Below are 23,339 nucleotides of genomic sequence, written 5' to 3' on the forward strand. Positions count from 1 at the left end.
ACCGACCGTACTGCTTTCCGCGCTTCGATGCCATCAGCGAGGTCGACGAAGACGGAGTGGGGGCCATCGAAGGCAAGCGAAATCCTCAAGTTGCGAACAGTGGAGTTCGCAGACGAGCGTCGAAGCACCTAGGCCTAGCATAGCAGAGCACACTTGACACTACAGCACAACCACACACCACGCTAGCCAAAACGTGGCCTACGCAAACAAATGAAATGGCGCCGCTCCGGAAACTCCACCGGAGGCGGAACCGGAAGTACGGTGATGAACAGAGCCAGCGTGGCCAGACAAAATCAGTGTGTGACGGCTAGATTTGGCTAGTTGTGGTTCAAAGCGGTGATATGCTTCAGCTGCAAGACGATTTCCTGCGCAAAGGTGATGCGCGAGGAGCCAAAGGACCTTCCGTCGCGTCAAAAAGTCCGGAAAATTGGACGGCGGGGGGTTCGAGCGTCCGAAACTTCAGATGTCCTTATACATTGATTCTATGGGGCTCGTGGCGGTGCCGCGAAGACGTCCGAAATATCAGGCATGTCCGAAAATTTGGGCGTCCGAAAATTCAGTCATTGACTGTATATTATTCATTACGGATATGGAAGAAACTGTTTCAATGCGCATAATGTACTCACGAGAAGAACAAAAATCGCGTTCGGCTTGCTCCGCCTGCTACCATTTTTGTTTTGGTGTCCCGCACTGTTACAGCGGCAGCCGCCTGCTTATTGACCTGTTGTCATCCCACAGCAAACGTGGGATGAAAAAAAAAAAAAAAAATTAACCCACGTAATGATTGCACCCCTGAATTTCCATCAATGTTTTGGACAAAAAAGTGTGATCATCATGCGAGCAAATACGGTAACCTACATTGGCTACTCACACAAGGTTACCCCTTGCTGCCTGAAAGATCGGAAGTAATAAAGAAATGAGTAGGAGAGAGGAAAGATGAAAAGTGAGAGAAAGAGAAAGGTTGGAGGTAGAGAGAGACAGACAAAGGACACTACCATTTTCCCCCGGGTGTGACTGTTCGGGGATGCCGTCTACATGAAGCCGAGGTCAAAGGAGTGTGTTGCCTCTGCTGAGGGGCCTTAAAGGTCCTAACACTCAGCATCGGTGGATAACAAATTCCCAGAGCAATCCTGGCGGATAGTATTTTGTCAGGAAGCACTTATAAACTAATCACAAAGAAGGTTGGGTCATAATAGCACAGTTACGAGTGCCAGCGTGTGCAGTGCAGATCATGCTGAGAGCAATGCATCAACGTGGCTCATGGCGTCCAACATTTGGGTGTGTGGAGTTGTGCAGCGCTGTAAATCTTGAAGATGCCATGGCTGACTGCACTAGTGCCTGCAGCCACCATGAGATGACGTCCACAAATTAGAAACAAAGGCGTAAAAAGGTACAGATATTCGTGCTAACAAAAAAGAAATGAAGCCACCGTTTCACCAGAAAGGCAGAGCATTGATGGCAATAGCAAAGAGACAAGGTTCGTAGTTTTATTGGTGTCAACCGCGCTCAGGCAGAAATGAACAGATATCACTCAATGACCAGAAACTCACTGTCACAACGCGAGTGTACACTTCGCATCGAGTCTCGGAAACTTGAGATCCCACGCCCACCAACACCAGACGTGCAGGAACACAATGCGCATCAAGGCACCAACCACCTCATCGTAATCTTTGCACTTGCCACAGACTACCTCCAAGTAATTGGCCCACTTATGGAAGTGTGCGAGGAGAAGATACACACCTAGGGGGAGATGGCAGATAGGCGTGCATCTTCTGGCCCCATTCCCCAGCAGGTGCTTCATCTCATTAGCGCGCTTTTACCCTCTCTCAATTCCCTGGCACAGAAGGAATTGCCAGCTCTCATGTTTCTATGAGCGCTCCAAGATGCCGTGAACCCTGCGGCCTCCACAAGTTGTAACCAATGCGACAAATGCCGCAGCGGTATTTCCTGCATAAAGCGTCGTATTTCCCGCATAAAGCGTTGGTGCCGAAAAATCGTGTTCCGGGAATGTATGAACCGGTGAAAAATGAGCATAACTCCATTGAGTCATTTTTTGTGTACTCGAGTGCGAACATTGGCGCCGGAAAAATGTATGTAACAGGAATGTATCAACGAGGTTCTACTGTACAAAGTTTTCAATCAAACTATCATTACAAAATGATAATACAGCTTGAATTTTTTTAAATTGAGGTTCATTATATCGAGGCGTGACTGTATATTCGATTATCAACAGAAGGAGGACACGTGGACCTCGACCACTGAATAAGAAATATTTACATAAGCACTGCACAATACTGCAAATATCACTTGCCAGCTTCAGGGCTTCCCTCTTGCCGGAACTGCTGCAACTTGCGCTCCAGCTTCTGCTGTCGGCGGCGGCGCATCACAGCTTCCGGATTGGAAATTGATCGTGTAAAGCTCGTCTCTGGAAGCTCAGTGTAAAGCTTCTCTGCTATTCCGTCTTTTTCCTCAGTCTGAACCTGGAAGCCACAACGCAAAGGAATCAGAACAACAGACATCCATTACGAAATTCCTTGAGTTTGACTTGAACAGAGTGCTATCATACGCATGTTTTTCCCAGCAGCCACTGTATTTCTCGTTTCAGAGGATAAAAAAAATCCTCGCTGCCAACTGGCTAATGACACATGACTGTTCTTTAATAAACAAAAGCAATCACTAACTGAGGGGCTACAAAACCCCAACGTTGCATTCTTGCTAAGGGGCACCTATTTACCAGAATCAGAACACGGCAATTACTGCCAGCTGTAACATAACAAGGTACATAGAAACACGTCACAAACAGCTGCAGCTAACGAGTCAGTTTTGCTACTTTTCCGCGCATGCATTGCAAAAACAACACATAATTTGCCCCAGCTGTGAGATCCAATCACGCACATTTATGGCATACATATGCAGTTAATTAATAGTCATTTAATTTTAGATGCAGCACAGAAGCATCAGCAAAATTGAAAGAGCAGACAATGACAAGCGACAGTGTTTTTAGACCATACTGACTTTTTAAAAAATTCGCTGACACTGATTTCACTCGCTTCAGAAACTACACTGAATAAACTTGTTTAAAGCATGCGCCCCTCAGGTATATGGTGCCTTGCGCTGTCACGAGGAGGAGGTGTACCATGACAAATCGTATTTTGCATGTCTTTTATGAAATCTCGTGCCGCCCCTTCTTTTAATACTTTTAGCCCTTTCAGGATCAATTTTTTTATTGCAGATTTAAGTTCAGAGGGACCTATTTCGAAAAAAAATTTACGTAATTTTTCTAGGGTGACCATAAAGTGAGAAAAAATATTTTGCATTAGTACATATGTACTGTTTAATCATGAACAATAAAAAGAAGGAAATAAACTTATAAGAATTGAAAATTTGATGCATTGTTATACTGTAAATCCTTGTTGAACCATACCTCCTTAAACAGTAGTTTCGGTTTAAAAGTAGTAAAGTCAAATCTTAGACTCAGTGGTCATTGAACATAATGTGTTTTGTATCCACATAAACCGTAGCAGCTTATTGCGTACGTGTCGATTAACACGTAGTGTTTCCACTTTTCGTTGTGCAAAGACGGCGGTGCATCGTCTCCATCAAGCGGCCAGACAGAACAACAAGCCTCAGAGATCGGAACAACGATCTCCAAACGCCCTGTGCGTTTGCGCGTGATGCCACATCAACATCAACATCATTTCGGCGCCGTGCCAGAGAGGGTTGTGGCATTGTGCAAGCGAGGACTCGCGTCATGCCGAAGCTCGGGTAAAAAAGACGATGGGTGCTCAGCACAGAATAAAAATTAGACATCGTTCGTGCTATCGAACGTGACACGAAGAAGTCCGCGCTGGTATGCGACAGGGATCTGCTGTTGACTACGCAGTGTGGCATTTGGAATGTGAAGAAGTTGCTTGGCAGCGCTGCTGCGACCGCGAAGAGATGACGACTATGAGGTTCCACTTTTTGCCATCGATGCCACTGTTGTTGCCGAAGTGTCACCTGACGACAGTGCTGAGGACGACACGGAAAGCGATAGAATGGGCGATTCAGGCCCGACAGTGGCAGAAGCTGCACATTACGTCAGCCTCATGAATGCAATCGTCGTGACGAGAACAGCCCCCCTTAATGAAAAAGGTGCCCTGCGACTTCTGCAGTGCTACCGCGTGCGTGCACGGAGAATACATAACGGCAACGAGGAATCTGCCATGCGAGTGTTTGCCAAGAAGAGGGGGCTGGATGAAAAGCTGGCATGCAGCTTCAGTAAGTTTGAGGCTGCTGTCGTCGCTGCTAGGCCGCCGCGGCATCAAACGAAAACACTTTTGTCGCGCGAAGTCAATAAATACTGCATCTTTTCCCCCCTTTCATAGCACTCGCTGTAAGTTCCGTGTTCCGTTTTTGACAGGTAAGTGGGCGATCTTGTGCTATTTTGGTTAAACAGTACTACCATTTAGTACATACTTTTTTCCGAGATCCGGCCTACTACGGTTTAACGAGGTTTCACTGTACACATAGTTGAAGGCTTGGAAAATGTGCACACGAGGATATTTCGAAAGTCCCAAATGTTCCTGCTCTTACACTAATATTTACGCCCACAGCATGCTCATCAAAAAAGCAAAACGTGTGACAAACTTTCCCTAATCTTCACCTTATCGCCAACCAGAGGCAATTACCGTATTTACTCTAATCTAATACACACTGTTTTTCTGATAAAACAGGTCCAAAAATTGTGTGCACATCAGAATCGAACACGACCCTAAATCTGCATTACCATATCACCATCAGCACTTCAAAATGGCCACCTCATACGTGCTTCAAGCTTAGCTGCCGTAGCTTCCTCCATGTGCTGCAGTACATGGCCTTTAGCTTAGGTTAGTGCACCGTCCTTCTTCCCGTTTTCTGTGTTTGCTTTATCAGCATGTAAGTGCCGTCCGCAAAAACACGCCGAGTTCATAATGATGCCGCAATTAAAAGGAAAGTGATCACGTCTGTGGAGACAGACGGAAGTCGGGCTGTACCACGGGCGTTCGGAGTTCCCGAAATTTGCGTGCGGGACTGGCGCAAACAGGGGAGGCGTTCCACGCCAGTGGCTGCTACGGTGCAGCTGCTTAGTCCCTATCTGGAAAGTGATCTGCGACAGAGACAAGAGTCTACGGGCAGGAACCACCATAACATCTGATCACCAGAGCGCACTCATGTGACAGAATCCAAAAAACCATATTCAGCGCTGTACAAGGTTAAAGAAGGCACAAGGTTCCTGCACATTGTGCTCACTGCGCATGTTCTTCTGGATTCTGCTCTGTATAAAGGAATGACGCAATAAAATAAGTTGAGAGTAGCGCCTTGTCCTGCAACACTGCGACTTTTTTTATTTATCGCAACTTTAATGCATTTGGAGTAATTATTTGTTTTTCGAAACGAGAGAAAGTTGTATTTCTGTAGGAGAGAATGAGGTGCACGGTATTTTAAAGGACTTTTCTTTTTTAGCTCACAGGAAACGGGTGCCTGTTAGAATCGAGTAAACACGGTAGTAATCGCAAGTCTAAAAGAAATTTTTAAATATAACGAAAGAAAGGAAATGCATGCACGGCAGCATCCTTCGTATGCGCACCCCTGTGAGCAATAGACAAGCAAGCAAGAGGCGGTCACCCTTTGAGCGATTAGTAATGGCATAGCCATCAGTTTTGTGAGTGCAAGAAGCCGAAACTGCCCGCAGAACAAAAGCAAAACTAACCACCGCCTGCCCCAACGTGCGCCAATGCACGAGCGGTAGTATATCGACGCACCGGAGCACACAAACCATGCGATGAAAACAGAGAAGGAGGCACAAGAAAAGAATTCCCTGTATTCCCACATAGTGGCAGCACATGCCAGGAAAGAAAAAGTCAAGAAATTGGCATGCTTTTTAACCCTTTGAGGGTCACTGACGCAAATATACGGCGCCACGAACAAGTCCAAAAATGGTCGATGCCGTATATTTACGGTGCCGTCTGTACATTTAAAAAAACGCGTCAATTTCCTAACTTTTTCTTTTCTGCTATGCGCTGCCACTATGTGGGAAAACAGGGAATTTTTTTCGTGCGCTTCCATCTCTCGGTTTTTGTTGCATGGTTTGTTTTAGAGCTAGTTTGCTCCCGCGCATCTATATACTACCGCTCGCGCAATGGCACGCGCACGTGCAGGCAGCGGTTCGGGCTTTTTGCGCTTGCAAAACTGATGGCTATCTCGTTACTAATCACTCAAAGGGCGACCGCTCGTTTCTCACTCGTTTAGTGCTCACGGGGGTGCGCATAGTAAGGATGCAGCCGTGCATGCGTTTCTGTTGCTTCTTTTTTTTTTGACACTCGCGATGAAGATTAGCAGAAGTTTGTCACACGTTTTGCTTTTTTGACGGGCACACAACCACACAGTTTTCTTGGATGCGCGCACCTAAGCAGTTCGATTATGATATGGATGTACATATTAGTGTAAGAGCAGGAATATTTGAGTCTTGCGAAATATTCTCATGTGTGCATTTTCAAAGCCTTGAACTATGTGTATAACAATGCATCAAATTTTTAATTCTTATATAAGTTTAGTTACGTTTTTTATTGTTGTTATTCATCAATGAAGAGTACATATATACCAATGCAAAATATTTCTTTCTCACTTTACGGTCACCCTAGAAAAATTACGTTAAATTTTTTTCGAAATAAGTTCCTAAGAAGAATTGGAATCCGCAATAAAAAATATCGACCCTGGGCGGTCACATATGGCAAGAAAAATCGGCCCTCAAAGGGTTTAATGTACAGACGGTGCAATAAATACATGGCACCGACCATTTTGGACTTGTTCACGGCACCGTATGTTTATATCATTGACCCTGAAAGGGTTAAAGGGACACTAAAGAGATGCACCAATTTAGTTTAGAGTGAGAAAGTATTCTTTCAAATATAATTTCTTAAATTTGGGGGCTGAAGGTTGATATTTAGAAAAGACAATGGGAGTAGAAGTTCCATTTTCTTCTAATTTCACACAGCAACTCTGGTCCCGCTATGTAAGTATGACGTCAAAGATTTCAAAATATTTCTTTATCAGGGCTGTTGTGGCGAAGTAATTTGAAACTTGCTCAAGTTCAGTCTTTGACACTTTTAAGAATACTATGTAGTCAGTTCATCGTTGTGAATAAATAACTGATGCCTGGGCTCATTCAGCAGATGTCATCAATAATCCGCGATGGCACACCATGCATGGTGTGGGAATGTTAAGGCAGCACGGCACAACCCGTCTCTGCGTCCCCCCCCCCTCTGCTGGCTCACACGGATGGCGCCAGAACAGCTCATACCGCTTTTCTCTTTGAGACGTCTCGTGTGTCTCTGCATCAGATGTGTCGAAGTATACAGATGAAAGCATTTGTGGAAGAAAGCTAGAAATGCTGTCAGCTGGAACTGCATTTGTCATGAGCAAGAATGCCACGCGGCGGCCACGGTTTAAGATGCAGCAGCAAGTGCCTGCGCCACCACCCTCTTGCGTGGAAGCGAGGATGCGTTGCTAGTTTTAAAGCTTTTTAGCAAAACATGACACATTTGTCAAATTGTAAAACGAGGGCAAGTTGGTAAATCTTCTAATTTGTTAGAACCATTAAAAAGTGGAACAAGTTGTCTCAAGTGCAAATGTGCTGTGCTGTAAAAATGAAGATTTGTTTATGGCAATGCTGTAACCCCCATGCCGTACCACCTTCGGGCAATGCGGGGTAAGCTCTGAATAAAGAATAAAGAAAAAGATTTAGGAGAGGTGGAATGTACAGTCGGCCGACTGATTTTCCAGACTCCAAAAATTCGGACATGCTCGATTACTCGGTCAGCTTTGCGGCACCGCCTATCTCCCCATAGACCATAATGTATAACAAGTGCCAAAAGTTTGGACACCGTGCAACCTCTCGTCTGAGCCAACTCGATCGAGCCATGCACAGACTCTGACCGGTGCATGGTTCGACTTGCTGAACGCCATTTTTGTTTTGAACGGAGCCTCGTTGCTGCCCCAAGAAGTGGCGCTACTGGAAATCCCCGCTCATCGTCATCGTTGCTGCCTGGTTCGATAGAGTGGCTATACAGCAGTTCCGGTTTCAGCTTAGTAAGCCATGTCAAGACAATCGAGCAGCTGATTTGTTTTTTCGCGCACGACGCAGCGAGTAGGCCACATTTTTCGTTTGTGCGACTGGTGTCGGCATGGTGGTGTTTGCTTTGTGTGCTGTGTCGAGGTTCCAGTGATCCAACGTGACATACGGTAACATCGTGTCTAGTGTCTAATGGCGCCGACAGTGCCCGTGCAGACTGCGCTGGGGGAATGCCGGCAAGCGCGTGCCGGGAGGCCTAAGATTTGTCGCCTTCTGATGTGCTCCCTACTGACGCGGAAAATGTTCCGCCGAGACCTGCGCAGTGGTTGCATTGCGATTCCGGACACCGTCTCATTTGGCAGTTTCACAGGTGCTGACACTGCTGTACTGACATGCACAGAACTCGATGACGGCGAGATCATTCGTCAGTTTTCTGCTGCACCGCCGGACGATGACTCTGAGTCGGAAGATGACGCACCATGTGCTACGCTGCCGTCGCACGCAGAGCGTGTACAAGCAGTGACTGTGCTTTCAGCCGCCTATAGACCGTTTTTTTGTAGGCGCTGCCATATTGTGAACGCAGTGGCGCCGCCTATGAGCAACGCCATACTGGCTTGTGTGAAAGCGGTCTTTTGCATGGCAGGTATACTCTCGGCGGTAGGTTCTGGCATTTGTTTTCGCGGTCGTCCGGTCTGTTTAGTATGACATGCGTCTTCTACGTGGTAAACGGTTCTGTGAGATGTGCTGAAGTGGTTTAATGCGTCATGGCTGGAATTTCTGCTGGCGTTGACGTGGACGGACCACGCAGCGCGATGTGCGCGCGCATATTTGAGCCTACAATCAGACTCGGAGGTCAATCGTGTATTTCTGTATGTTCCAATCACTGTTACCTTATTGCAGTATTATCCCCTATTTCTAAGCTGCGGTTTAGGAGCCATGAAACATACGCGACGATCGTAACAGCGTGGGTACCGTTCTGCTACGATAGGAGCTGTGATGTTACACTTTGACAAGCGTTCAAACTGTTCGCTGCAGATTACATTGCGTGACTACTTGGTTCGATGGATGAGGTTTCCACCCCTGAATAAGATAGTTTTGGCAAGTAATAGCAGCATACCTTACAGTCTGAATTAAGCTTCTCCAGCAAAGGGACTGCTTACGAACTGCGCGAGCATCCTAAGCAGTGGTAGATGCTAGATTACAGATATCTTTGTTCTATATACCGCATGCTCCAAGCATACGGCATCAGCGGTTATATATTTATAAACGTTGTGCGGCGTGACTATGCGAAGTTGTATTGCGGTGTTAGCCCGTTTTCTCTTGCTTTTTCGAGAAAGAGGATGATAAACGAATTTTCTTTTCGGTTGTGTTCGTTCCGTTCTCTACGACGCACTCACACGTATTACAGAAATTTTCTCCTCTAAAATAGGCATCGCATTCTTTTTATGCGATGCCTCTCATATATTATGGCTGTATACAGGCCAAAAAGGCAATGCCGAAGCGCACAGCTTGCATATGTATCGTGCTGGTTCACCAACCGCAGTGATCGCAGTGTTGAGCAGCGCCATCAACCTCATGCAGGAAGGCTAGCGTAGATATATGGTAATTTGAAGCCTACTAGACTTGAAATGCGCGAGAACGATGCCGATGCATTGCAAATATTTGATAGCGACTGCCACTTAGATGTTTCGTGGTTGCCTTAGGTTGGCCATGCACGAGCATGCGCTCTTATGCTTTGTGTTTTACTCCCTACGCCAAGCGATCAGACAGTGAGCAGATTTACCATTTCATGCTGCTAATACAGAAACACTGGTTTCCTTTGTTGAATTAAAACCGATATAAGCAAAATAGTTCACAACACATACACACACAGTGACTGATAATGTGCGTACACCACGGCTGATAAAGCGCGTCACATTTTTGCACCCCCATGAGATATTTCTGCCTACTGTAGTTACCGATGCACCGAAAAGCTTCCCTGACGACCTTATATGAACGGACATGGCGTAAATTTCACAAATTGCCATCTAAAACATCTCGAAATCGTTGCACAGCGCGCAACAGCAATACTTTTAAGCAGCGCCGCGCTGGATCGCCCAAGCCAGAGAGGAGGAAAGCCTTTCCGTGCGCCCTATCCTCCTTGCCCGATGAAAAAGTCTATAGTGACCGTATGACCCTCTCCTAGACTCAGGCTTATCTGATTGCGTGTGAACGGAACAGCGTGCAACGGCGAATTCATGATTTCTTCAAGCCTACGGCCGAGCCTGAATAAAGGTGTGGAAATAAAGGATTTCATTACTTTTTCTTAATCTGCTTTTTCGGACACCTGTTTATTTGGACACCTGTTTATTCGGACATTTCCGCAGTCCCCGTGAGGCCCAAATAAACGGTCAGCGACTGTACGCATCTCAGTTGTACACATGAGAGTCAGAAAAACAAGAATATATTACCGGTTCTTTGTTCTTCTTTTTCTTGTGCTCCCTACGTGAAAGTTTGCGCCCAAACCGCAATGATTCCACCTTGAGGGTTGGCAGCTGCATAAAACAATGAACTGTTAGCCCCTTCAAGCCCCTATACTTTTTCAAAGCTCTTACAAGGAAGGTTAGCACACGCTTAGACACTGAGCGATAAGTCACTGCCAAAGATCTCAAGCCATGCTTGGCAACACACAGTGCTGGATGCAAAATGTGGATGCAAAAAGCAGGCCACTAGGACAATATTCACCCTTGCAGGGCAACGGTATAGAAGAGCTAGTCACACACAAGAACAGATAGGTATAGAACAAGGAAATAAGAGAAGGAGAGATATGACAATCATATCGCCAGACAAGAATGAACAACTCAATTAAAAGCAAAAAGCAGGCACTACAGTAGCAGCGGCAACAAATAGGACCACCAACATAAAAGTGAAAATGCTGCTTGCCAAACATTTCAACTTTGCAATGCATGGTATTGGTATGGTGCATGGTATAAGCTCACTGGTACCTTTATGGTGGACATATTTCTTGGTTTTTAGGTGCAGAAATAGTACTTCTTGCCAATCGTGCCTTTGCAATATTTTGTGCACTAATTCCTTTTTCTTTTTTCAAAGCTATATACGAGGTTCATTTATACTTATTGCTACCAACAAATTCTGGTAAATGAGTCACCAAAATTGCCATTAGCACTGCTGTCTCCCACCAACAGCAGGGACACAGACATAGTAAAAAGCATACAAAAACACATTAAGGTAAGCTGGTCTGCTGCCAGGCGAGTGGCTCGGACAATGGCTGTCTCACCCGAGACTTGTGGTCCATGCGTCGAAAGAGAAACCGGCCCTCACGGTCATCCTGATGCCAGTTGAGTTGCACCAAGAGGGGACGCTCATCAGGACCCAGCTTACGCTCCTCTGTGAATACAATCAGTGGCAAGTCATGTTGCTGCTCAATGCAATGTAAAAACAACATATGCAGATAAATGTTCCTCACAAAACAATACATGCAGCCCTCAAGGCTATCAACATCATGCTCATACATAAGCTAAATATAATAACTGCCACTGTGTCATAGCTCTAGACATGAAAAAGCCATCTGCAGCTATAAGCCATCAGTATTACAGCGGATGACCTGATGTGAATTTTTAATGTTAGTAATCATTGGATTGAAAATAAAACTACATTAAGCAAGTTCACAATGTTAATTTTTACAGGAAAATGCAGTTTACTATATCATAAAGCCCAATCGTTGGTTGCGAATCTTCTAAGCATCACTTAAATATGCCACTTAGCAAAAATGGAGGTGAGATGAGATGCTGGAGCTCCGTAATCTGCTAATGTTTGAAACTTTAACAATCGGGAAGTTATTAGCAGAGTTGGGGAAAGAGCAAGGTAGTAGGATCTAATGAACTACTGTATTTACTCGAATAATGATCACACTCTCGTAATGATCGCACCCCGAACTTGCCGCAGCGATATGTCGTGTGCCAAGTCTAGCTAATATTGATCACGCTTACCATCTGAATGCTACGCGAACGACTCTTCAAGACAAACCAAGCGGTCTGCATGCACCAAACATTCTTAAAGGGCCCCTGAAACGGTTCGGACAAATTTTGTAGACGCGTAGGGTACAGCTTAAGTAGGACATTCGCACCACAATTTCAGTGAAGCATTACGTATTAATGGAGCTACAAGCGATTAGAAGTTACCCTCCTCCCTAGCCATGTTTTTCCTCCTCAACTCGTTCGCCGAGCGAGCGGGACTAAGCTCCGCCTTCACTGGTTCGGCGTCACGATGCGACGTCACATCGTCCACTTCCGGTTGTTTTGGAGCCCGCCCCCGCCCGCGCGAGACCTCTCCGCTTGCCGCTTGGCCGTCGACCCCAAGCGGAGCTATCGAAGCAGCGTGCGTTGCGAGCAATCTGTCGTAGCGCCGAACGTGTCCGGTATTCCGGTAACCACAGGTAAGTTGATCATTTCGGCAAATGACTGGAGGCAAACTCAAGCTGATGAAGGAACGTTAGCGTAGACGTACGTGAGCGGCCTGATCGGTCTGCACGGTCCAGACACTTGTTGGCGCAGCGCTTAACCAGCCAAACAAAGCGCTAATATTGCTCTAACCAAGTGTAAAACATTTTAAACATTTATAAAAACAATGTGTTGATGATTACACCCCTGCGAAAAATACACACCAGCAGCAAAGAAGAATACACTTCGTTGCTGCTACTGTGTATGATTGAGCTCTGTGCCACCAGGTGGCTGCACCGTGCAGACCATTCACATTTGCCCTTCTGCTCATCTCATGGCTCATCCTGTTAGGGCACAGTCAAGCGGCCAGACCCGGTCCCCTTGCGCTTGCGTTTGCCCTAATACCGAACTCGCGAAACGCTATTGCGTTAGCAATCTTCTGGTGTAAAGTGACGGCCACAAACGCGCAAATCCTGGCGCCGATCGGATAGCGGCAGTCCGATGCGCAGCAGCCAGTTCGCTCGTACGCTGCCTTGCAGAGGGACGTGATGTCACAGCTTGACATATTGCCAGTCGCTACTTTTGCAGTCCACAAGGCAACAAAGTCGAATCATAGTGCTCGCGAAAAGACTGAGACCGACTGTGACCGCGGAGCTCTCTTCAAAACGGGGTACGTTGTATACAAGCAGACGACCATTGATGTTTGCCGGAAGTGCTTGGGTGTACTGAAAAATTGTCCTTGTGCATTCTCTTTATGTTACTTTCTTTTTATAAAAACAAATTAACTAACATCCCAACTATTACGAGGATCATTTGTTTACCATAAAGTTGGAAAAATTATCAATCACGCGCCCTGATCAGCCAATCGGAAAGCTCGCCCCACTGACGTCATATGGGTGATTTCGGTCATATGGGTAGGGGCGGCTTAAAATTTCGCCGAGCAGTGCGCTGTGATCGGCAGCGATATGCATTTTTAAAACCTTATAATAAATTACACGCTTTACGCGGAGCACTTAGATGTGTCAATTAATGATCAGAAGGACCTACTCTAATGACTCAGTACGTTTGTAGAAAATCGTCAAAAGCGTTTCAGGGTCCCTTTAAGTAGTGCGGGGAGGCGTGACTCTCACGCGTCCCCTGATATCTTGTTTTCTCGCATAGCTCCCATCTCCTGCAATCCCGCTTCGCCGCGTGGCCTGCGTGACGCCCGCAGCGATCGATGTGGTTGAAGCGCAGTGCGAGAGATGGCGCGAGTGTTGCGCTGCTACCGGCGGGGTTATTTGGGCGCGGGAACACAAGGCACTTCCTCTTTGGTGGCAGATCGGCAAGCAGCGTGGATGTTCCGCGCGTGCGCCGTTCCATGCTTCTGTGAGACCGTCTCACGAGGCCTCCTTCGAACGCGCCACCGTTCGCGTGACCGTACGTGCGAACGACCAGGCGTTGGGATCCAGCATGGGGCGAACATATTCGCTTGCTATTCGGTAGCGGTGAGTTGGACTTCTAGATTTGTCGCGCGCCCATCGGCATGTTTTGTGGATAGCAACTCAGCTAGCAGGCATTCATCTATGAAAGGTGCAATAAATGCCCTTGTGATTGTTTGCACTACTGTGTTGTCGTTCCTTTGTCCCAAAAGCGGGTGTGAGAGCCCCCCATCTGGCTGCCCAATGGGGGGCTCTTGGGGCATCGGACGATAGTTTTAACAGGTTTGCTTCGTTCGAGACCTTTGTTTGAACCAAAGCAAAGGGCTTGCGGGGATTTTGATCGCTAGCGTTGGCGGCGTGCTTTCTTGAGCGAGGCAACGGTGGCTGTAGTGTGTTTGAACTTGTCAACATGCTAAGCCTTTTTGCAAGTGTCTTTTTAATCACATTCGTCGGTACGAGAGCTACGTGGTCTGCATCCTGGGAGAGCGAGGCTTAGCGCCCGCGGAGCATTGGCAAGGCTGAAGCGAGTGAGTACGGAAGTCTCGTGGGTGGTCCGAATTTCTTATGTAAATAGCTTCTTCTATCTCTTTGACTCTGATGAAGTCGCGGCTCTGGGAGCCGGGTGGCTGCGGGCCACGGGTGCCACTACGGGCTGACTGGTATTCCGGCCTGGCACCGTACGCTCCAACACCGTCTGGGACGGTGGGCGCCGTCAACTCCGATGCTGTGTGCACTGAGCGGGGTAGGACCACCTAACACAGCTGACGTCTCCTCGCGGCTGCCTGTGTTGCACCCATTTTTGGTGTTGTTTGTTGGATGCCAGTTGTTGTCAGAGTAGCGACGCTTTTGGCTTTACGAAGCTGCCTGTCGCACGTGGAGGGACACAACGTGGTGGACCGTGGCGTTGAGGTGTTGCACTTTGCGTCCCTCATTCTAGTTAGCCTCGCACGAATTGAAATTACTCGTTCGACTCAAGGAAGCGAGCTTCGTTCACATGAACTTAGCATCTGAGTAGCTGCCCGATCTTTTGCTAGCCGAGTTGAACATCGTACCACGTGGGCGATGCGCATGCAGAATCCCTCTCCCTTGCACTACATTAGTGTTTGCCGAGTGTGTTGAGTGTACGCAGCGTGATTGGAGTCACCCCTGGCTTGCTGTCACCTGCACATCGTCTGCGTTGCTGCTCCGGACTACGATCGAGCCATCTCGGGCGATGGTAATGCTGTGGCCAGTTCGGCGCAGCGGCTTCGGCGGCTGCCTCTATCCAGCTCGCAACCTTCGGCGGCGGAGAAAAGAGCCGGGGGTCATTGACTTCTACTGTGGCTCTCGCCGGCAGGGCGCGTCGGCGCGAGCGACGCTTGCTCGTGCCGAGTATTGCGTTGCTGTTTCCGGAGTCGTGGAATCATGCCGTCGAGTCTCAAAAGCTGCTGCTGTGACCAGCGGACGCCAGCGGTGTACACAAGCACAATGCCGGCTCGCATGCTATGGACAGTGTGCGGACATTTCCTCGGTGCGGCCACTGTTGCATGTACTACCTTGTTAGCGAAGCACGCGTTGATGTTAGACCGAGTGACATGTTTCGCCGGAATATGTAGTGATTTAAGGTCTGGGGGATGTGGGGAGGCGTGACCCTCACGCGTCCCCTGATATCTTGTTTTCCGGCATAGCTCCCATCTTCTGCAATCCCGCTTCGCCGCGTGGCCTGCGTGACGCCCGCGGCGGTCGATGCGGTTGAAGCGCAGTGCGAGAGATGGCGCGAGTGTTGCGCTGCTACCGGCGGGGTTACTTGGGCGCGGGAGCACAAGGCGCTTCCTCTTGGGTGGCAGATCGCCAAGCAGCGTGGACGTTCCGCGCGTGCGCCGATCCATGCTTCTGTGAGACCGCCTCACGAGGCCTCCTTCGAAGGCGCCACCGTTCGCGTGACCGTACGCGCGAACGACCAGGCGTTGGGATCCAGCATGGGGCGAACATATTCGCTCGCTATCCAGTCGCGGTGAGTCGGACTTCCTAGATTTGTCACGCGCCCATCGGCATGTTTTGTGGATAGCAACTTGGCTAGCAGGCATCGATCTATGAAAGGTGCAATAAATGCCCTTGTGATTGTTTGCACTACTGTGTTGTCGTTCCTTTGTCCTAAGAGTGGGTGTGAGAACCCCACAGTAGATGCCTCATTTCATTACTTTCATCACTTTCCGCACGTCCATGACTAAAAAAAAGCTGCAACCAAACTTGCTGTTATTATGTGTAGGCTTTATAATGGTTGTCAACAACAAAAAAGGCGCCTTTCGATTCTCATCTGCACTTGTGGGCATGCAACAAATCGCGAGCAGCAACAATAGTAGCCACGTTTACACTGATACGTTAAAAGTGTACTCTATTCATACGCCAACGCTTGTAACACAGCTAAGATATTCACCCACCCTTAGCGGAAACGTGCTGTATTAGGATAGCAGTGAAGACAAATGCTGCAGTTTGCGCAGCATGCCGGCCATGTATTTCTATGTCACAGGCAGCTGAGCGGGCCCATCTGCTTCTGTCCCCTCAAAGTGGACATGGCTATGTTATTGCCACAAACTTGCCGATATTAATATTATTATTCATTACTGATACGGAAGAAACTGTTTCAATGCACATAATGTACTCACGAGAAGAAGAAAAAATCGCGTTCGGCTTGCTCCGCCGGCCGCAATTTTTGTTTTGGTGTCCCGCAGCAAATGCAGGACGAAAAAAAGTTTTTTGCGATCATTATGCGAGTAAATACGGTAATGTAGCTAGCTTCAAGGATGCAGAAAAAGGAATTTTCTACAACCCTGTGGCCCCTGCACAAGTTTCAAGATGTACAGTTATAATTCTGTTAGTTGATCTGAACCTGGTCACTCTCTTGTGCTGAAAAATTGGCCAGTGCAGAGAATTTTCTCGACACTTCAGATCAACACACCCTGTGTCAATCTCTCTTGCCCTGCTCCATAAGTTATACTGCTTGCTAGCTGTGTGAAAATACATGAAAGGGGATAACACAGGTGTACCCGTGTCATTCCCTTTTGAAAGTCTGTATTAGTGCACTGTGAAGACAGTGCACCAACATGCTCTGTTGTCGACTTCGACTGAGCCTGTAGTAAGCGAGGCAGCTCGTCACTTTTGCCAGGTGAATGAACAATTGGCCCTAGCATTCTATGGGAACATCAATGTGCAGAATTCGTTCTTTTCGTGTGTTGCCAGCATTTTCAACATTGTCAGAGTTTGCTAATAGCCCCAACCAAAATGACAGCAGTGGTAGTATTATAACCATGCGATGATCATAATATCACATAATACGTCTCATTATCAATTGGTAATAAACACAGAGCTTGATATTCAGCATTGTTGTTACACTAAATTGTTATACCTTCCAAAAGCATCAACTCATCCAATACTAATCTGAAACCCTGATAGACAACTGACCGTGAGGGCACACATGCTGTAGAAAAAGGCCCAGTGCAAGTTAAGACACCCTCAACGTGGGTCACTATACACCCTTAGCAGCAGTAGCATAGTAATCCTGTTTCAAGTACAGTAAAAGATAACTGCAATGCGTATTCTCAGAGTGTAGGAATCAAAATTATCTTTCCAAACTAAGAAGGCATGCCAGTACAGAGGAAATAGCACGAAGGTTACCTCCATTCTCGTGTATTTCGTAGAGGGCATAGTCCGGGACCGACAGCATGCGGATGTCAGGGCGGAATTTTTCAATGAGCGTGCCAACGACATCATTGACAGTGGCTGTGCTCGAAACACGAATGCACTTTGTCACAACTTTCTGGTCTGCATCTTGAAAGTAGAATCGCATCACTCCATGGAACTCGAGGTCCTGAAACCGACACAGCAGTAAGTCACCATCATGTGCTTCTGGCCTTGTCAATGCCACAGTGCCATAAAGCAACAGTAAGAATTGCCATTTATAGCAGCAGGAATTGGATCACGACAGTTTTCATTTTGACCATTAATAGAAGTCACATGGAGAAACATTTGCAGATTAAAGAACAAATATCAGTTTTGCCATAAAGGCAAAGCAATGATTGCGATAGCAACATATTAAAATATTACACAAAGTGTAAGACTCGTAGCTCTAGTGGAAACATGAACTGAAGTAAATGTGAGCTAAGTAAAAACAAGCTTTTGTGCTAAGGGTCCTCTGTTCGAATTCTGCATCAGACAATTTCATTTCTGTTTATTAATTAAAGGTGACGTCTTTCATAGAGCGACTTTGCCACCACTTTTGCATATTCTGCATGTTTCAAATGTCTTTCCGGGGCCGATCCTAGAGGTAGAGCACCGCCACACGGCTAAAATTAACATCACTTTCAGGTTTGAGCTATGTTATTGTTTCATACTTTTATTTTTAATATTTAAGTCTGAGAAGATGAAGGTAAAAGGCATGCGCAGTCGGCGTTTTGTTTCATGACATTTGTTTGTGGGCTGCCATTCTCAAAATTCCGAGGAATAATTTTGTCAAGAATAAGACCTGGTATGAGCAACTTTAGTGATAGAATGGTGTAGCAATATAACCCGCACATACCACATATCATATAGCATGGCATGGCATATAGCATACAGATCCCTAAATATATACGGAACTTCACGGCAATGCCGACGGCGAGAATTCTCTTGCAGTGTCAATATAACTGATATAGCAATAAAATTCTCCCTGCAATACCGAAAACTATGCCTGTCTTCTTGCAAAGCAGTCTTCTTTTTGGACACTATAGAAGCTAATCACATTATGACAATAAGTATTTTTACCCTAGACTTATCAATGGATGTTACACAGCTCACAAGGCCCAATATTGCTAACAGCATCTGAGAAGGTTACAACTGCCACTGAGCACAACTATAATGTGCTGCAAATAGAGCCACTTACTAGTTCTTCAACACATCAATGCATGTAGACATACAGACAGGTACATGCAACTTTCATGAATGCAACATTGGTTGAACTGATTTTCATGGCAGATCTACACATGCGTCATGGACACTTCTTTAATTTATATTAAATAATCCAGACCTATACTGTATGTACCACGAGGGTGTAATAGATGAAAGTCAATTGGTAATGAGTGCCAACATTGCATCACAAACTGGAAGCATGCTTCTGCCAATGAATATTGACACATTTCACAAGTACGAGGTGAAATTCAGACAAGCCCACATTGTTATGTACAGTTAAGAAGCTGGTACCAATGTTCATTCAACGTGCAAGCTAGTCATATAGATGTGTACATGGCAATAGTTTATGGCAGTTCCGTCTACGTTCAGGCATGTTTCAGGCATGTTTGCAAGGCTGGAAAAAAAATATATATATACTGTTCATTTCAAATTGATGGGTCAGTTTGTTTGACGTACTAAAACAGCAGTGCAGGAACGACACAAGAATGTGGCATCATTTCATGTTCTTGTCTCTCTTGCCTTTCCTGCGCAGCTGCCTCAGTGTTCAATAAAGGCTGCATGGATGGATTTTCGATTTTTTGCTGCAGCAACTGTGCACATGCATGTTTTTAAAAGTAGCTTAGTTAAGATGGAGTAATATTGCTGTATATCACAGAGCAAAAGTATTTCAAAAAAATTTGGAGGATGCTTAAGCTTCGCCTTTAAGAGTGGAACGCGACAGCATTCAAAGATCCCCGACTGCTTCTTACGCTTCCGGGCAACTGCAGCTTATGTAACCGTAATGTTTACTGGAAAATGCTGGCAGCAAATGCTATGCATTAGGGTGAGCTTACTGGTAGAAATGTGGCCTCTAGTGTGGGCCAATCCCGAAGATAATGCACAACTGCGCAAAAAAAAAAAAACTGCATCATTTTCAGGTTTTTGTTATTGTTTTGCACTTTTAATATTTAAGTCTGAGAAGATTTAAGATAAAAGGCATGCGTTATTGGTGTTTTGTTTCATGACATTTGTTTGTGGGCTGTCACTCTCAAAATTTCCAGGAATAACTTTGTCAAAAATGTTAGACAAGGTTATGAGCAACCTTAGTGATAGAATATTGTGGCAATATAACCCGCATATACCGCATGTCATATAGCAAGGTGTGGCATATACATATACCTAAATATATAAGGCAATTTTCGCTCACTGACAACTCCACTGACACCATATTTTTTTCAACATAGGGCCCTTAATGCGATTGCGTTAATATTTTCATGTGTGAGAAAAGGCTCATCGCCCAATAAAAGCATGGGTTGGATAGAAATTCTGTGTTTCTAAAATACTTTGAAATGTTGTTCGTCTGAATTTTTCTAATCTCGAACACATCATTAAAATGTCTAACACAGACAGAAACTCGTCACAGTGAAGGCATATTGACTTTGGTTTATTATTTAAAGAGATAACTGTTGAGTGGCCTTGTGTGGCCAATTCTTCGATGACACAGGATGACCTCATAAGTGTTATTTTTTTTCTCTGGGGTGACAACTACGCCATTCTCAGAGAAATATTGTATACAATAAAGCTTATCTTTCAGCTGGTCCCACAGTTTCAGCCAATATTTAAATTGGCAGTTCTTGAAGTGCACTTACTTTGCCAAGGTAAACCGAACATCACATAGCTCGAATGTTTTTGTTCCAGCTGTCATAAAATCTGCTCTCTCATTTCCAGAAAGCAACATTTAAGTCCTTGCTATGACATTAGAGACTTTTAGCTTGTACGCTATTCCGGTAAACGGGAGCGGTTTGGGCGGATTACCGGATGGTCGGGGCGTAAACGTGAGCGGTGAAGCCGCCTGGTGTTGTAGAGCTCAACCAGACAAACGCATAGTTAAAACTGCAGTAACTCACCATATCCTGCTTCACCACCCGTGCAAATTTTTGGCAGCGGCGTAATTGTGAACACGATTACGCCACTGTCGAAAATTTACGCCAGCAGCTAAGCAGAATATAGTAATTAGCTCTGTGTTTGGGTGGTTGAGCTTTGCGCCACCAGCTGGCGCCACCAATCTGGCCGCTCACGTTGGCGCCCCCGCTAAACCGGAAAACCGCCCGCGCTTGCCCGAATACCGGACACGCTAAAAGTCTCTATTCTGTATACTGATTTTGTGCTTTCTTTCCTAAATTATTTCTTGACAGCTGACTAGATATGAGCTCTTGAACAGGAATCAAAGGGTCACTAAACATGACAGATTTGTCACTACTTGTTGTCAGATTATCTTCCAGAGCCGACGATAGCACAAAATCCTGCAGTAAACACCGTAGCATGACACAGAAGTCACATTTCCTTTTTTAAATGGCTTCATATTATTGCAGCACCCACATTATCGTTGCCCTTTGATTCACCTGTAAAATATTTAGACTATAAGTTATAATCTGCTTCTACCTCGAGATTTTCACTCCACAAGGCCTCTTAGTGTGGAATGCTTTTTGTATTTTATTAACCTCAAGTTGCCGTGGTACACAATAAAGGCTAATGGCAATTTCATTTTTGGCTAAATTGGTTATACATGCACCTATTGTGCATACTATTGAAGCAATTTTGGCGAAGTTACATGGCTGGTAACTAAATTTCCAATGACCAGCCTTTAATTAGCACCTAGGCGGACATGGGCAGCTGCTGCTTAGAAGATATATTGCAAATCCCAGCATCTCACCTCTGAGGCTTGCAGTGTCGTGTGCACACCACATAATATCAGAGCATATGCATAGGAGACAAGGTGGCTCTACGTTCCGGATCGTGCATCACTTCCAGTAAGCAGGAAGTCGGAGTTGTTTCAGCTTCAGTATCAAAGACATCTATTTTTGCTGCCTTTATTGTGACGTGCCTACTCCTTTTCCAAATGTAATAACATGCCCAGAAGCTGCTCTTCGCTGCACCATTTGAAACTACGTTTTTCCAGCAGTCTAAAGTGTAGACATTTCTTAATAACTAAGATAACTTTATTACTGCTTTATAAAATTAAAAAATAATTTTTCACTTTTAGTGTAAGCATTTGACAGAACAGCAATGCAATTTAACTGCATTCTTTCATGACGTGCAGCCACATAAACTGACACTGTAATATGCTAAACAAAGCTGCGCAGCTGAGGTATAACACAATGTGCATTCATCATGCAATTCTAATAACGGCCTACATCAAAGTGCACAAGTCGTGAAGTGATACTCATGTACAATTGAGAAGCACAAGCCATCCAATGAACACCACTGTGTATGCTCTGTTAATATGTTTGCAATAAGATGACACCATTATAATGCACATTTTTTCGTTGGTTTACAAGCATACTAATCTGAGTTACGTTATATCTTAATGTGGGCCAAACTCAACAGATTTTTGGGCCGAGTTTCAATGAGCACGTTGGCTTGGGTTGCAAAACAGGGTCAAACTCTGTGACAAATGTCTACGTCGCGAGGAGCTCGGCCCTAAACGTTGTGCCAGGTGCGCAGCTGACGCAGTAACAGTAGTTTTGCTAGTTTACACTGCAATTTTGAGTTCCCAGAACACCGCTACGTACAATAGCAGACAGGTCCCATTACACAGGTGGAAACTAGCGGCCTCGACCACAAAAGTCACGAGGTGTAATGGAATGAGTTATCTGAACGTCCAGCATCCTGCAGTTAGCGTGGAAATTAATGTGGCCTGAAGCAAGCACATATTATCGGTGCCAAAACTATGAGTAGGAGCAGTCATATCAACTTCACCATAAAAGCTATGAGTCAGGGCGACACAGAAAACATTCATTCGTAAACTGTCAGAAACTACCCAAGTTTTGGATGCCGCTTCGAGCGAGGACGCCGCTCACGGCGACTGTCACGCCCGAGTGCCCGCGGGTGCTCCGATGACAGTGGCGTCGCTGGCACCGGAGCTGAGCAACGTCTTAGGAAAGCCGAAAATAGCTCTCAAAGCCGCTAATAAAGCGTCAATTCCGCGTAATACAAGTGCAGCAAGGCGCCATCTTGACGTGACACACTTCAAGACTCGGGCCGAAGGTGGCCCCCGAGACACATTTGAACGCACATGAGGCACGGGCAAAACACACTGGCGTTACGGGTGGACGGTTCCGGAGCACCAGCACGCATTTACCTCGTTCGGTTCACTGAGTTCGAAAAGGTCAAGACGATTGGCATTCCACTGGTTGATGGTGTTTCGGAGGTTGATACGCTCCACGGCTTTCAGCTCTCGCTCGGACGCCATCTTAACGCCTGGCAGCGCGTCTGGAAGGTAAGACCGTTGTCTCCGCGCTTGAGACACTTCACGTCACATGGGTGAATAGTTGCCTCCGATGCGTCCGGGTTAGGCACCTCGACCTCGCGTCACTTCACGGCCTGTCAACTCCATTTCAGCCGCGGTTTCCGCGAACAGGTAGCATAGAAGTGCGGACCCATGGAGCTGGCAAAAGCCCCACCAAATTCCTCGGCTTGCTCACG

The 23,339-nt window shown here is 46.1% G+C and overlaps 1 protein-coding gene across 4 annotated transcripts in view; it reads right to left on the reverse strand.

The window, feature by feature from the left end:
* The window catches only part of cno (adherens junction formation factor afadin), a 151,050-nt gene extending 127,711 nt beyond the window's left edge, over positions 1–23,339 (reverse strand). For all 4 annotated transcript variants that reach the window (XM_050174694.3, XM_055068500.2, XM_055068502.2 and 1 more), the window contains exons 1-5: positions 22,996–23,339; positions 17,607–17,799; positions 11,370–11,479; positions 10,543–10,626; positions 2,312–2,480 (exon numbers count right to left, since the gene is read on the reverse strand). In XM_050174694.3, the coding sequence (XP_050030651.1) occupies positions 2,312–2,480; positions 10,543–10,626; positions 11,370–11,479; positions 17,607–17,799; positions 22,996–23,106 (667 nt within the window). In that variant the 5' untranslated portion in view covers positions 23,107–23,339. The remainder of the gene's footprint in view (positions 1–2,311; positions 2,481–10,542; positions 10,627–11,369; positions 11,480–17,606; positions 17,800–22,995) is intronic.

The sequence above is a fragment of the Dermacentor andersoni genome, chromosome 9 (genome assembly GCF_023375885.2).
Source record: "Dermacentor andersoni chromosome 9, qqDerAnde1_hic_scaffold, whole genome shotgun sequence".
In the NCBI taxonomy this organism is placed as follows: domain Eukaryota; kingdom Metazoa; phylum Arthropoda; class Arachnida; order Ixodida; family Ixodidae; genus Dermacentor; species Dermacentor andersoni.